This window comes from Magallana gigas, chromosome 2 (assembly GCF_963853765.1).
Source record: "Magallana gigas chromosome 2, xbMagGiga1.1, whole genome shotgun sequence".
Lineage (NCBI taxonomy): Eukaryota > Metazoa > Mollusca > Bivalvia > Ostreida > Ostreidae > Magallana > Magallana gigas.
Genome location: NC_088854.1, coordinates 12,900,770 through 12,917,424, shown reverse-complemented (window position 1 = coordinate 12,917,424; position 16,655 = coordinate 12,900,770). Strand labels below are relative to the sequence as shown.

The window sequence follows — 16,655 nt, the reverse complement described above, 5'->3', positions numbered from 1 at the left end:
AGAGCTTGATTTGACCAAATATGATAATTGTCAAAGGTCGATTAAGCGTCGTTGTAACATGGTGATCGCCCATTTTTTTTTTAAAAAGTTTCTAGAAAGAAGATGTGAATTTAAAAAAAACAACTACCACTACCGAATTTTAGAAATACACAAATACATGTACATCCTCTGAACTGATTTAATAGTAGTGTGGTCGTACTTGTATGCTATAGTATATATGGCTGTCCAAAGTTAATTCTATGCTAACCGTTACCCGCACGCATAGGTTTTGGACACATTGTCAGTTTTTTCCAAGTGTGATTTAATGCAAAATACTATACTCTGTCACGAGTTTTTGCTTCCACCACTTTTTGCTTGATATTTCGATAATCATAAATACCTTTGTGCTCAAACTACGTTCATCCACTAACATCAAAAATGTCCAGATTATCTGTTTTGAAACGCCCCCTCTACCACTTCAGGTTTCAATACACATCCAAAAATAGAAAGTCTACGGGGATTATGCGTTGCATCAGCCATTAATAATCCCGGATGATAACGTTGAAAAATTGCGCTAGGTATCCCGAGTACTTCCGAATGGAGAAAGGATGTAAACATTTCCCATTATAAATCTCCGTTAGAAATTTGTTTTCGTTCCTGTGAACTTTTATGAGTGAAAAATAATAATTGTTCAATGAAGCTATCTTGGATATATTCCTTTTTGTCGATTTCAACTGTTTTTCTTTCACATGTATGTGTATTTTTATTAAAAATCATCAAAAAGTGATGGAGGCAATAACTAGGGACAGACTATAACTGTAAATCTGTAGAAATACGAAATGTTTAGGGCACATTATGGAATATTTACATTTTCCAGTGTCTTTGGCTGTGATAACGCTACGTATCGATTTTGTATTATATAACCCATAACTTCAAATGAAGCCAAATTGAGGCGCCAGTAGGGTTTGCTTATTCATATTTAAATATTTAATTGTACGATGGTATAAAATTATATAAATATAAGTAATAAGGAATCATCCTTTGAATATTATGAGGTGATAATTTCGGTCGGGGCGTGATCAAATCTATCATAAAGCCCTTCGGACTTTTTTGGATTTGATCACGCCCCGACCGAAATTATCACCTCATAATACTCAAAGAATGATTCCTTGTTCCTTAATTATAATCGGTTCTTAATTGGATTGTCTTTAAAACTGATAGGAAAGAAATTAGATAGTTAGTTTACATAAAGCTTGAATGCTCACTATATTTGTATTAATATAAAAATTTGTATTAATATAAAATTCAAAATCATATATTCAAAGATATTCTAGGTGTACATAGAAAAGCATCAAATTTAGCAGTCAATGCTGAACTAGGTTTTTATCCACTTTACTATTTTTGTTATGAAAACATGTTTAAATACTATATCAGACTAAGAATTATGGAATCAAATACCACATACATGTATAATAATGCACTGTTAGTATCAGCTTTTAAAGAAGACAAAGAGTTAGCTTCGAAAAAGAGTTATACTTCATGGCAAAACAAGATTTTTAATCTCCAACAAAAACTAAACTTAACATCTTTAGATATTTCCCATAAGGATTTGAGGTTTAAGTTAAATAAAATTTTTATTTGATAAGATCTTTAAGCAATTGAACAAAATCTCATCCTCTAACTCCAGAAAACTTAATTTTTACAGTAAAATATTAAATACTAACGAGTACAAGTTGCAAGATTACTTTAAGTTTTCCTTGAAAAAGCATGAAAGATCCCAGCTAGAAGATTAAGAATACGTGCACATTCAATATTCATTGAAACAGGTAGATATTGTAAACCAATTATCCCAAAGGAAAATTGTTTATGCTATGCTTGTAAATTATTAGTCGAAAATGAAAAACATTATGTACTTTACTGTCCTGTGTATGACAATCTTCGATTTCATTATTGTATTATTTTCAATGATAAATTGTACTGTGGTATTGATCCCATAAAAGAAATTGTTAATCCATGTGGTTATAATACTACAAAACGTCTATGTATCTACTTGGATAAATGTTTTATGCAGAGAAAACAGTTCCATGACTATGAAGTATTGTATAAAACTGTATTGCATGCTGTAGCCTTTATGCTACAATTTTCTTTTGTCTGTCATTTGATTTCATTTTGACTGTATGCCAACATGGTGATGTCAATAAACCATTGAATTGAATTGAATTGAATATAAATGAATAAAATTTTTATCGCCCTGTCTCGAAGGGTTGGTGTTTTGAAGGTGGTCACATCAACGTTAGTGGTGGTGGTAAGGGGGGTCTGGACCCCCTCTCGAATTCAAATTTCTTTAAATTTACATTATAAATTTACCATACGCCTCGGACCCCCCCCCCCCCCCCGGTAAAATTTTCTGGATCCGCACATGGACGTTAAATGTAGAATTAACTTTGGGCAACCTAACTGGAACATCTGGTACATATTGTACCTGCAAATATAAAACTTCTACATGTACATATTCTTCTTACCATACAACTTACATGTACCAATATACTAGTACATATATCGCATAACAAGATCTAGAGTTATCTCTCTTTCCATAAATTCTTTGAGTCTAAGTCTTTTCCTTAATGTGCCCCAGTTTATTGATTTTTTAGTTTACCTGTGATATTGAACATTTAAATCTCCAATATGTTAGATATTATATCCAGTTATATCCAGGTATGATTCAGGAATACGATAAAAATAGAAAAGCATTCTACTAAATCTTGTGTACACATTTTCTCAATAAATCGACTTGATCATAAAGGTCAACTATTGGTGAGATTCGGCTTCTCGTATCAAGTATGGCTGAAGGTAAGTGAAATCGAAAGTAGACAGTAATTACATTGACAACCATCAAGCGTTTGATATATAGAGATACGCATGTACATTGACAAAATACTTAGATATTTTTTTATAATAAAAAAAAATTGAGGAGATATTTTATAAAATACTAAATAACATTACCATATTGTTTCACTCTTTAATGAGATGTTATTCGTACCTATCTCATTGTTATGTTCCAATTTTTACCAGGGGTCGTGTTGAGGTCTTCCTTTGGTCGTAACATTAAAGCACCAAGACATGGTTCCTCTGGAAAGGGGTTCGGACTCGGAACAAATGACATCAAACCCGCAGGACTAGAGGAACACAGCAGGACCAATATTGACAAACTACTGAACAAAATGGGCCAGCACGTGGAACAGAGTATGATTATGATGGCAAATATGGAATACACAGAACTGATGAACTTGGAGAAGAAACTTAAGCAGCTAGACTATAAGACGGTTAGTTGGTAGGAAATCTTAAATTACATTGCACATGTCATGATTAAATAAAAGAAGGAAAAACTTCTGAAAAAAAATACAATCATAACGTGTAAAGGATGTACATGTTACAAAGACTTACGGGGATGGGTGGCTTATTGTCCGCGATTTTACTGTTTCTAATTTAAAAATATCGTTATCAGTTTCAGAAAACATCGGAACTAAAACCAAGACCGAACACCAAAGTAGACGATCTCTGGGGACCACAGCTTTTTCATATCATACAAAAATCAAGGGACACACAGTTATGGAGCCTTGCCGATGACGCCTTAAGAGAATTAAACGCTTTACAGCGGTCAGCAAAAGCGTACGATGACCTAAATAAATCGAATGTAGGTCTATATTGGAATGTTTATACATTGTATCTATCAAATACATGGTGTTGTTTTGCATATTGAATGTTGGTGCGAAATGGGTTTTTTTCCGCTTAGGTTTATATCCTCTACGAAATTTAAATATTAAAATTACTTTACAGATCTAAAAGAAATCGTGAAAAACATTGAATAATTCGGAATTAATTGTAAAGCTGACCTGCAAAAAAAGAAGAAAAAATAACCCGACCCCCCCCCCCCAAAAAAAAAACCCCACAACAACAAACTAATTATACGGTATCGTTACATGTATTAAAAAACCCAACACAAATCAATAAATAAGCATATATATGTTTGACATTTTCAGCCCGATGGCACGCCACGTGAAAAAAAATTGCAGCAAAACTTTAGTGGTTCTTTCCTCGTTAGACGCAATTCCAACCAAGGCCAAAATCACCGACCTCCCCCAAAAGGAGGTCCAATGAGAGCAATGCACCCTGTTGAGGAGGTGACGACTAAACCCCTGCATCATGGGAATAAAGCCACGGCAACAAAGCCAGACTTCAGTAAGAGTTTCATCAAAGGTTCCATCATAGACAGTCCCTTTAATAGAAGTATAACACCATCCAACCGACCGCCGTCTGCGCAAAGATCTAAAAATGTGCAGCGCGGATCCGGAGGCGCCATTTATTTATCGAAAGAGGAACATGATCGTCTGCAGCGGAAAGTCAAACAGCAGGAGATGCAAATTGAAGAGCTCACAACGAGGTTTGCTTTCTTTATGAATATATCGATGTTCTCAATGATTTTTAAAAAATAAGAAATTATTATGTCACCAAAGCAGTTCATCATTGTTATCATTCAATTTTATGATTACGTGTATTTGACAGCAATTAGGAAGAAAGATACATTTTTTGTAATTGCATGTGTTTTATGTTGCAAAGAAATGCACGAATACTGATATATTTTGCAGATTAAGTAGCTTTGCCAGCAAACAGCTGCTAGCCGGAAACCCGAACATGGCTGACCTGAGCGACAAAAACCGGCCTACAAAGATCGGGGAGAAATTTGGTCTGTTATTCGATGAGGAATGGTCCGAAGCATTCGAATCTTTCAACGAAAAGCTCCGGTTTCCGGAGGAAGAATGCCTGCGAGTTCTGTCTAAAATACTTAGGGTACGTACTAGCTATCTTTTTTTCTGACAAAATTATTACACATATAAAATCTTCAGTAATTAAAAGTCTTGAAATTGCGGAAAAAATTACAAGACTCTAATAATTTCATTGCATTATTTTAACGATTTATGATATAGAATTATAAGGTATATTAGTATCCGCTACCACTGTTGAAAGACTTCTGATCAGATTTATGTTAATCCTGAAATTAACATATAAATAATTTACACACTTTCTTAAGTAAAGTTCTGAACATTTTTTTATTGCTACCTGAAGTTAGCCTTTGATTTCTGTAAGACAACGTCGGAGAGTCAGCTACAAGACTTGACATCATCAATGAAGATGCACATACTGCACCCGGTCTCCTACCCAAACAAGTCACCAAACAATTCGGTATGGAATACTAGTACACGTTATTATGAAATGAATTCAAAGAAAGAATTAAAACTATTGAATTGCTTCATTTCTTACCTTTGTGTGAATTGTGGTTGGCAGAATTTTTTTTAGAAAAATGCCCATATTCTAGCTTAAATATACATAGTGACTGACTTTTTTGTTAGTATTTTTTTTGTTTAAAGTTGAACCAAAATTTGATTAATTTTGATTAAGCATCTTGACTACTTTTTCTACAGTTGACATCATCGATTGGTTCAATCAATTTAAGACTAAGTGAGAGCGAAGGAAAGGCGCTGCAATCCTTGTGTCACAGGCATTCCAAGGAGTTCAGAAAGGCCGCGGGGCTCAAATCAGTTCCAGACTTACAGGAGGTCAGTGTGCATTATCATATACTAACAATACGTATATACATCTAAACGGAGTTAATTCAAGAATCGTTTTTTTTAAATCCCCACGTACAGAAATGTATGTTATGTAATCAATGTTACTATTTTTATCCTTATTACAAACCAATCTTGTGTTACGATGTGGAACCTGGGTATATTGTTTTCTTTTCTTTTCCTGTCACAAAAAATGATTAATGACATGTATTATATTATTCTTAAATTTTAGTTCAGAAAAAAGGAAATTATAAGTTGAAGTTGAAATGATATTTGCCATGACAAGTTTGTGATTTGATGTAACTAACCCGTTAATTCACAAAGCGATTATTGAAATAGTATGAGGTATTTTAACATACATTTTTACTGAGTAGTGACCAACTATACATGTGTATATTATCTTTTTGACAGATTTTTAAAGCGCAAGATTTAAGAAAAAACTTTCAACTTGAGCCGAGGCAGTTGCCAAAACCAATACTGGAATATGTTGATGCTTGTATTGAGATCACGTGGTTAATGTGCATACAAGATCCGCCCATGGTGATCACATGGGCATCAGAAAGGGAGACAATTAATACCAACTATTACAAATGTTACAAAACCAGCGGTAACACTGTGAAAATTTGCGTCTGGCCGTTGCTGCTATTACATAACAAGGGACCAATAGTGAGCAAAGGGTATATTCTGCCAAATGAACGTTAATCAAATGATGCGTATGAGATTTTTATGAAATCTCCATGGATACACGGTCTTGCAAATCTGTGATATAGTTTGTTCAATAATTTATTTATTGCCAAAGAAGAGAATGCATGATATTGTACGATTATTTTGTACAAAGATACACATAAATCATTTCATGTGTATTGTTTCCGTCAACTTAGTGTGAGTTCAACACAACCGAACTGACAAAAGAGAACTTGCAAAGTAAATTGAAGCAAATACATGTAAATACGTATACATCTTATCAGAGTACGGAAGTTCCTGGTAACATGTACATGTACATGTACTTGCAATTAAAGATTTGTAAATCTTGATATGAATCATTTTAAAAAAAACTACTTAATGAAATAAATAATCATACTATAGATGTTTTTGTTTTAAAATTTCTATGGCCTTTTTGGTATACAATATGTGATGGACACGGTCTGTAGTATTTATTCAATTAAAGATATATGCATTTTATCATTATACGATGCCAAAAACAGGTGAAGTTATCCTTCCTTGCAAATACAAGTAGATCAATATTTGCCGCTATTTCGATATTGTTGTATACATGTATGATGGTCCTTTAAAAAGATTTAAAGTATTAAAGTATTTGTCTCAAACAGATATAGAAATAGCTAGAATTAGTGTAGAATGATACACGAAGGACAGCCTCAATTGCAGGTGTTTATAAAGGAATTAACATTGATGATCAATACGATAACACAAGCCTAGCTAGTAGCTTTAGGACATCCCTCGAGGAGCCTCGCATATAGATGTTGTCTTGATGTCGCCTTGACAACCAGGTAAAACCGAAACAGGAAGTAGATCGTGACAAGCTCAGGTAAGTTTGTATCATCTTGTGACTGTGTGCACTAGTAGATTACACTGGAGCAAATTGTAGAAAGTATATTTACAAAACAAAAAAAGTAAAAAACAAAAATTGTAAAAAATGAAAATAGCTAAGCTAATAACCCGTTGACTCAGAGCCTTTGCCAAACGATTTAAGTGTCATATTTACAAAACTCTTAGAACCTGTAATCATAAATTACCAATTGAAATTGGAAGATAGAGTAACATAGAAAGATGTCATAGACTTTGTTTATTATTTAATAAAAACACTGGGTGACGAATACCACTATGTTTTGGAATGTCAGGCATTTTCTTTATTCCGCATCAAATTAATTGAGGAAAATTTCTCATCAAATGTTAACACTTATAAATTCTGGAATCTTATGAATACATTTATGAATACCATAGATGGTATATTTCATTAAAAAATGTCCATATTTGTTAAAAAAAAATAGCTCAACTTGTTTAATTTCTTTACATTTCCTAAATTGACCCTGCATTTGTACATTTGTAAATATTTTTTTTTTCTACCTCATGTACCATTGAAATGGTTTGAGAGAAATAAACGTTCAGAGGTGGGGGTGTGGCCGGGGGGGGGGGGGGGGGTGGGGGGGGGCATCTGTTGAAAACAAATAGACATTAAAAAATGGATTTATTCCGATGCTTTGTCGACAAAGGCGACGAGGGGTAGTGGGATAGGAGTGATCGTTTCTGATAATATCGATAAATCGAATTTACCTCGAGTCGATAAATATTTTTAGTTGAGAGGGTCCATCCCCTCCTTTAGCGGCTCGGTATTTCCTAGTAGAAAAAAGTACAATGTATTAGCTTCGCGGAAAATTCGGACCGTCAACCCCGAATTTCCCATGGAGCTACAGATAATATGAAAAGAACACACTCCCATCAACATGTTTGAATTCTTGTATTAATATGTTTCATGAAAGAAGTCTTGTTTTGAAAAAAAAAATGCTGCAAAATTACCATCCGAATACCTGGATTATTTACAGGTTAAGGATGACGAACAGATGCCATAAACTGAGAAATCTTATGACAAACATCGAAACTGGGAAATATTCAGATATCAGTGATGTAGAGGCCGCTAAACGAGAACTTTCAATTATTTTTCAAGCACTGCCGTCAGTACCACCTAATGCACAGGTATACATCTATAAATACTACAGCTTATGTAAAATGATTACATATCACCGTTTTCACGTGTTAACAGATGAAATGAATTGATATCGTTAATAGAACATATTTTGCAATCTAGTGTAATTATTACAGTTTGTATGCAAATAAATTACTAATTAACAATATCTTTATAAAATTGTGCATGTAACTTCGCCAAAGTTATCTTTATCATACTTGAATAATTGGTCAATTTCTTCCATTTCGAAGCTCATTTGCACAATGATTGCGTTGATTACTGTAACAGGAAAGAGGCATATAGCAAATAGTTTCATCAATTAGTTCATCTTTTTATTTTAGAGAGATTTGATCAAATTCCTTCAAGTAGCCGAGTCAAAGAGTCCTGGAGAAATACTTAAATTCAAGAAACAGTACGATTTTGTATCATATCACAAAATCCTTAAGGAGTATGACGAATATCTAGATAAAGTATCGAAAGTACGTATTCGTAAAAATGACTAATATGTAAAAATTCCTTTTAGCAAATATATAAAAATCTATTTTATATACAATTGTACATATAGTAAAACATGTATATGAAGTCAGATTCTGTCTCTTCTTATTTGATAATTTTTTCTGCAATCCAATTATTTGTATAATGCGGTAAGATATAATAAAATCGACAAATGAAATTAACCATGAATTCGAGAATTGCACATTTAGAAATCAACCCAAATAAAGGCAGCGAAGATGTGTAGTGTATAGTTCTTTGCAAAATATGTTGTAAACCAAATCTTTTATAATGTTTTATATAAATCTTAGCCTGGGTCACAGAAAGGTTCTGGGAAATCATCAGCAGACAAAACTCGTCAACAAAATGAACTCCCAAAAGCAGAACCCATGAATACTAAAGAAAACTACGAAATAGCAAAAAAGGATTTACAAATCCAAGAACTGCAAAATAGGTAAACGCAAAAGGAGCAGCATTCTTTTGCATTTCATTTCACATAAGTTTCACGGTGAATTGTTTTGTGGTAATAAGCACAAAAAATCTTATAGAATTCGATTCATTTGTACATTTATCTATAATTAAGTACATACACCAAGTTTGATTTAATACACAATGTCAACGTGTTTTAATGTATCTATCGGTCATATGTGTATGTATACACGTGATTATTATACATGACGATGTATCTATATTTTACAGACTTAGCAAAGTTGCCGGAGAAAAATTAACGGACGGTAACCCAAACATTACAGATCTCAGTGACGTCAACAGACCGACTAAACTGGCCGAACAATTTAGGGAGCTCTACGACAACGAATGGACATGCGCATACGAAGAGTTACAGAAGGAATCTGGGAAGAAGGACGAGGAAGAAATAGTGAAAAAACTTGGTAAAATATTAAAGGTTCGTATCTGTAGCTTTATTATATAAAGTTGATAAGTAAATATTTATTGTACGAATGTTTTATTTGACAGTGATATTTTTTTCATATCTTACTGTATACTTTTGATTTCACTCGTGGAATAATATGACATTTTAGTACAAATCATGAAAGATTTTTTATTTTCCTTTTTCGATTTTTTTCAGTGCACTTTAATGCATGGACCTCTCTTTAGATACATACAAAATACTGTATACAGGGTTATTTTCGCCCAGTGTTATTTTCGCCCTTCATCACTTGCTTGCATACGGTGTCGCCCCGTCGTGAATTCGCCAAGACAAAATTGTGTTTAAAGAGAGACAATATGAAACATTGTAATTCGTTCAATCTAATCCATAAAAGCATGGGTTTATTCTTTAAGAACCATTACTCTGAGCATCAAATCTTTTTAGGGAGAATTAATGTAGATGTGAACGCCTGAATACGAAATTCATACTGGTATTGCACATAAAATGTTTAATTAAATGCCTCTTTGTTTCAGTTATGCTATGAATTCTGTGTTCGCCAGGCGAGAGAACACAGACATAAGATACGAGAAACTCTGGTGTACCCCACCGGTGTCCAGGCCACCATCAATGTAAGAACTACAAATGTAGAAATGCTATTATAGTATTAAAAGCCTACGATGAAATTCGGATTCGTCAAACTCCCATACTGCAGAATTTAGAAATTACTTAAAAATCAAATCATTGCAGATAAAAAAAACGATTAAAGATTTTAGTATTTTATTGTTGAGTATCTGCTTACTATTTGTATGATGCATTGATTATTACATTGGTTTCGTTTATTATAAGGAGGCTTGATGGTGAATAAATTAACAATCAGATCCTCCTTAATAAAATATTACTCTTAACGCCATGACTTGTGCTTAGTAAATATTTACGAGTACAATTTGTTCTTTTCCTATAGGTTTATACAAAGCTTTTCTTCTTAGGAAGATTAATATAGTTTAAAAATGTCCTCGACCATCCAACCTAAAGACATTATTTTTATTTCTCTCTTTGAAATACACGTACTAGATGTGATATGAACAAGTTTGAAATCGGCTTTTTTCCGTGTTCTAGGCAAACGTTGAACCAAACATTGAAGAAATTCTCAAACCAAAGGTTCGCCAAATACAACGAGAAACTGGTGTCTACGCTATTCCCGCCATTCAAGAGGTAGATTCTTAACTTCATTTCTAACTACAGGGGAAATGCTCAGTGGCATTGTTATCGTAATATCGCACTTAGATTGATAGAGATAGGATAACTAAAGAACCATGTCAGACACGTTAAAAATACAGACTTAACTGACTGACAGATCTTTAAAAGAAGATAAACAAGTTTGAACTCTTTTACCAGAATGATTAAGGTTCATAAATATATGCAAAGCCATAGTTTATAGTTACATGAATCGTTTGGCATAACTTGTCAAGTAAAACACATTCTTTTATTGCTTCAAAAATTACATTTACGTCATGCATGCAATGTACCAAATGTTATGAACGTTCCATAAATGTAACAAATAACATGAACTTTCTCATTTTTCTCTCTGATATGTATTTGAAGTTCACTATTAGTCTAATGGAAAGAAATGTATTACTATATGGTTTGTTTACTGGACCAACGATTTTATCGTTCTATTTCTATCACGTTCAATGATTCTGGATTTTGTTTACAGATATTCCGTATGGAACATGAACGCGATATCAAACGAAACGAATGGGACGAATCAAAAGGCATCTCAAGCTACATCACGAAATGCGTACAGATCTGTTGGCTGTTCGCAATTCAAAATCCGCCAATGAAACTGAACTGGCCAAAAGAGGAGACAACGTTGGATGATCATTTGGTTGAATTCACAAAGAGGGGGACCCATATCAAGTTTGTTGTATGGCCGACATTGTATTTACACGACAAGGGACCATTGATGGCAAAGGGCGTGGTTCAACCGTTATAGCATTGACTGAATGAAATTAACGAGATTGTCTAATAATTCTTATATAGATTAATTCTATGGGAAATGGTATTGATTAGAATTAGTTATTATTAATTATTATTATTATTATTAAAATTTTAAAATCATATTGCTATATATTGTATTAGAACTGCAGACAGTTTCATACAAATTGGAATAGCAATGCATGAAAAATAGAGAAACCTGCACTGAGTTGAAATAGCATTCTGCGAGAACTACATGTAGTTTTATCTGACGAAAGTGTTTCTGTATATTTTGTATAAAAATATTCAAAGAAATGATGTATTATGTAAATATAACAATGATGCAATAAAATAATATTCAAACATATGATGTACAATATACAGATAACAATCATGAACTTAATATCTTAACTACCTTAAAATGAAATAAAAATGAGCAAAAGTAAATAATAAAAAAAACAAAACAAAACTCAGTCTTAAAAAACATTTTAGAAAAAGCAGCGATAAACGACCATCTCATCTTCATCATCATCATAAACATTTATCATTCTGTGATTGATTGATTTTTAACGCAAATATTTCGCATCCAGTTTAGATGACACTGGCTGTACATGTGCACAAATCATTGATTAAAAGGAATTAACAAACAAAAATGTCTTATCGCTCTTTTAGAGAGACCAGAGTGGAATGAGTGCGATGTTTACAAAAATTATTCTATTGTTGTAAATGTTGGTTTGTATCCTTCACGGACATCAACGTTTTTAAAAACTACCGGTATTTAAACCTTACAATTAAGTTCATATCTCTGTTACTTATGATCAGCGTAAAGTTAACGATGTGTTTGATAGAGGAATAGATGACTCTTTTGTATTGCCTTGTATACCACTTTGGAGATGCATGTGAACAAGAAACAAGGGAATAATACTGGGCTCCTTGCGGGGGATTTAGTTAAAAACTTAAATGTTTTATTAAATTATTTTATTAAGCAACAACTTAAACTACGTCTCCCTGATCAATCTTATGAAATTTTCATGGACAATATGCAAATTTTATTTAGAACCATGAGTTGTACTATAAAGAAAATAAAATATCTCATGCTCGAGAGGTCAATGTGAATGAATTGAGTGAGAGTTGAGTTTGTTAGAAACAATCAGAATATTAAAAATAATGGACGTTATGAAATAATGTGGAGATTCTCAATTCGATGTCCTTTTAATTCACAATGCATGCATATGTAGTCAATCCATTATATCACAATGCAATGCCCCTATTATGCCTCAAACAATCAAGCAGTTGTATTCTAGTAAACAAAACGTGTACATGGTTGTAGTCAAGAATCGAGGTACGTACCGACTTTAAACAGATTATGTATCCAATATTATAATCATGAATTTGAAAAATAACTTATTACCGAAAGGTTTCTACGTCCCTTAATATTTTTTATTCAAGTTTACTTAATTTTTCTGAATATAAACCACATCCCCTTAAAAATCTCCGAAACAAACCAAATCTATCGATAATTTGTCGACATTTCATTCCACAGATTTCCGACTGGAAGAATGCCTTTAGACTTTTAATGTGGCAGCAGTTATAATTTAATAAAAATGTCGGATAAGTACGAATATTTGAAGAAAGTGATCGACAAACTCCATTTCGGTAAATATTACGAGAGCGACTTCAGCTCGACAGACGTTGAAATCGCCATGAGAGAACTAAAAGCTATATGTCAGAGTCTACCTCTACTCTCTCCTGATGTACAGGTAGGACAGCAAAAGAATTTCCTTCACTTTCAGTGCATTGAGAATATGCATATCACTGGCGTCGGAAGCAAATTGAAAGTGTGTGTGTGTGTGTGTGGTGGGGGGGGGGGGGGGGGCTAGACTAATCCTCAGAAATAGTGAGAAAAAGTAATTCCCAAAATCATTGAAATTCCTAATCCGGGGGGGGGGGGGGGGGGGGTTCGGGGGGGGGGGGGGGTTGTATGCTTCTGAATCCAACTTCTCCATCTTTCGAGGTAATTTTAGGAACAATAATCTTTCCCGCGAGAAAAAGTGGGGGGGGGGGGGGGGGCTGAACCCTCTATCATGCTATGTTTCTAATGGTTAGGTATAACTTTGCAAAAAAAGTTGGGGGGGGGGGGGGGGCTTATACCCCGGTTCCGACGCCTATGCATATCACAAAGCTGGGATTTTCATTAATATTCGTGGGTATCAAATTCGTGGATGAAGTGAAAACCATAGTTTCAAGGATACGTAAATTCGTGGTCGATGATCCTATTAATGCAAATGTTGGCTTAACAACGAAATCAACGAAAATTGGCATTCAACGAATATTGATACATGTAAATCCGCAGTATTTATGTTGGAAAGCAATCGGTTTTTTTTGGTCACCATACCACTTTTTGATGTTGCTGTACTTTTATCAGAAATAAGAAACTGACATACCAGTATGTTATATAACTAAGTTGCAGGTCAGCATAATTAAGTTGTATGTCGACCAGAATAAGATGCACGTGTGTAGACTGTGCGATATGGTAACCGTAGTTCATGCATGATGTTTTAAAATAAATTCTTAAAGATCATTCATGTTGCATGCCTATATAAAATCCATTTAGTGGCAGAACTATGCCACCATATAAAACATCTCTAACTTCCACATCTACAGAAAGATATTATGAGATTACTGGAGGCTGCCCAGTCCCGACATTTGAGGGAGGTGCTGAAATACAAGGCTGACGGAGAGGAGAAGTTCCACCATCTACTGAAAGAGTACAACCATTTCCTCCAGCGACAGACCTTCCTACCAGATATACACCGTCACGTATGTATTACACGTACATCTGAATTCGGATTACTTAGTTTATGGTAATTATCAAAACATTTCTCGCAAAGAAGTAATTTTATTGAAAAGGTGTCATTTTATTCATACTTCTGTATTCTCCTTTACATGTATAAAGGACCAAGTTCAATCCGACGATGTGAAATCGAGTGAAAATAAAACAAGGTAAATCAATTCTTGAAATCAAAAATATTTTCTGAATGAATATAGAAATTAAAGTAGTTACTAATGACAAAAAAAAAACCAGATTTAAAATCAAACACAATTTTCAGTGTAAGTTTTAGTACAATTGGGGAAGAAATTTGGAGAGACAATTTTGGATCACCAGTAAATCCAATGGAAGCCATTAGTCCGGACAAGATAGCTGAGAGTTACAAGGAACTCTACCACAATGAGTGGTCCGCCGCATACAAGGCCTTACAGAAAACTGGAATGATAGTTATGGAAGAGGAAATAGTTAAGAAACTGAGTACAATCTTGCATGTGAGTTTCCGTTTCATTTTCTTTGTCTGTTTTGTGTTGCCATAATAAAGGCTGTGGACAGGTTTCCCCACAAAACAACTCTAGGTCATTTCCATTGTATAATAAACCTATATTGGCATATATTTATATACGGATCTATGTTAACAACAAAAGAAATAATGATTTGAATGAATCTTTACTCACAAAATTCTGACATACTGTATACGGGGTTATTTTTGGCCTTCTTTATTTGTGAAGGGTTTCTTCCCGTCTTGTATTTGCTCGAAAAAAGTTGTGTTGAAAGAGAGATAATCTGAAACATTGAAATTCGCCCAGGCATAAATTTATACGCCCGCTGGCGTCGAGGGCATGAGCGAAAATAAAACGGGGACGAATATTTCCCTGTATTTCATCTTTTTAAAGTCAGAACTACGTTATACATGCATGTGATTTTGTTTCGATTAATATTGAGACGCTTAGAAATATTTGGTTACAGTTGGTGTATGAATTGTGTCGTGATGAAGCCAAGAAACATCGATCCAAAATAATGGAGACACTGGTTTACCCGTTAGGAGTCTCTGCGACGATTGATGAAGATGGAAATTCTCATTTTCAACAGGTATAGAACTCTGTATGCTTTCCGACCCTTGAAAAGTTACGATGTTTTTATCAAAAAAGAAAAATAAACAAGACGAAAAAATAACCATATTTTATGATCGATGTCGCAGCCAGACAAAATATTATTTGACCATACATATATTGAAAGTTCAACAGTCCATATGTACACATACCTGATTCAGAACTGTATTTTCAATGCACCATACTTAAACGACAAAAGTCACTGCTTACTGAAATTAAAGCATATCATACTATCTACACCCTGTATGTCAAAGAATTTCTAGAATAACCAAGCTCGCATGTTCAAAAGGTAGTCATTTGGTAAATCATTATATGCATAGTGTACCCTACTTTTTTCTATTTGCTAACTCATAGATAAGAATTTTCATCCATTCCAAAGGCACATGTAGATCCCGAGACAGATAGGAAATTACAACCAGAGGTACATCGGATACAACATGAAACTGGCGTGTACGCAGTTCCTGCGGTCCAAGAGGTAAAAACAAAAATTTCTGCACTGTCTCACTCTAGAAATAGAATCAGTTGAAAACTGAAACCAAGGCTAAAAGACGTTTTGACTTTTTCTGACTTCTTGAACAGATCTTTTGGCACAAACATGGAGGAGGGTTTATGGAAACTGGATGGGATAAATCGAAGGAGATCATGGCCTATGTGGAGAGTTGTGTTCGATTGTGTTGGTTATTTTCTATCCAGGACCCGCCCATGAAACTATCGTGGCCCGAGGAAGGATCAGAAATAAATGAACACGTAAAAGTGTACACAAAACATGGCAAAAGGGTCCATTATACCGTGTGGCCGGCGTTGTATTTACACGAGAACGGCGCCTTGCTGTCGAAAGGTGTTGTACAGCCATACTGAGCACTCTTTTGTAACACGTGACATACGAGACTCAATTTCATAGGTTATCAAAGTCCAGCTTGTGTAGTACTTAAGATAGAAGTGAGAGTCAGCAGTTGATATTTCATCTGTTTGATCCTTACACATATTATGTCATTTGTGTGGCCGTTTCGTAATCAACACAAGGTCAATTAATAAAACATTATCAAGGTTGCACGAT

The 16,655-nt window shown here is 34.2% G+C and overlaps 2 protein-coding genes across 2 annotated transcripts; both read left to right on the top strand.

The window, feature by feature from the left end:
* Positions 1-2,643: 2,643 nt before the first annotated feature.
* Positions 2,644-6,688, top strand: LOC105328034 (uncharacterized). Its single transcript, XM_011428757.4, has 8 exons — positions 2,644-2,829; positions 3,052-3,302; positions 3,485-3,673; positions 4,020-4,420; positions 4,626-4,827; positions 5,104-5,220; positions 5,460-5,594; positions 6,015-6,688. The coding sequence occupies exons 1-8, from the start codon at positions 2,820-2,822 to the stop codon at positions 6,303-6,305; spliced, it is 1,596 nt and encodes a 531-aa protein (XP_011427059.3). The 5' UTR covers positions 2,644-2,819; the 3' UTR covers positions 6,306-6,688.
* A 303-nt stretch (positions 6,689-6,991) lies between these two features.
* LOC105328035 (uncharacterized) lies at positions 6,992-16,648 on the top strand. The gene is made up of 15 exons (XM_011428758.4): positions 6,992-7,149; positions 8,165-8,315; positions 8,646-8,783; positions 9,108-9,250; positions 9,496-9,700; positions 10,219-10,314; positions 10,802-10,897; positions 11,400-11,677; positions 13,245-13,419; positions 14,324-14,479; positions 14,616-14,662; positions 14,770-14,980; positions 15,456-15,578; positions 15,978-16,073; positions 16,178-16,648. Exons 2-15 carry the CDS (start codon positions 8,172-8,174, stop codon positions 16,454-16,456), a joined length of 2,187 nt encoding a protein of 728 aa, XP_011427060.3. The 5' UTR covers positions 6,992-7,149; positions 8,165-8,171; the 3' UTR covers positions 16,457-16,648.
* Positions 16,649-16,655: the final 7 nt, after the last annotated feature.

Coding starts and splice junctions, on each gene's coding strand:
- LOC105328034 (XM_011428757.4), top strand. Junction 3,303..3,484: donor AGCAGCTAGACTATAAGACG/GTTAGTTGGTAG, acceptor TATCGTTATCAG/TTTCAGAAAACATCGGAACT. Junction 3,674..4,019: donor ATGACCTAAATAAATCGAAT/GTAGGTCTATAT, acceptor TGACATTTTCAG/CCCGATGGCACGCCACGTGA.
- LOC105328035 (XM_011428758.4), top strand. CDS start 8,172: ATGACGAACAGATGCCATAAACTGAGAAATCTTATGACAAACATCGAA. Junction 8,784..9,107: donor ATCTAGATAAAGTATCGAAA/GTACGTATTCGT, acceptor TATAAATCTTAG/CCTGGGTCACAGAAAGGTTC. Junction 11,678..13,244: donor GGCGTGGTTCAACCGTTATA/GCATTGACTGAA, acceptor TTAATGTGGCAG/CAGTTATAATTTAATAAAAA.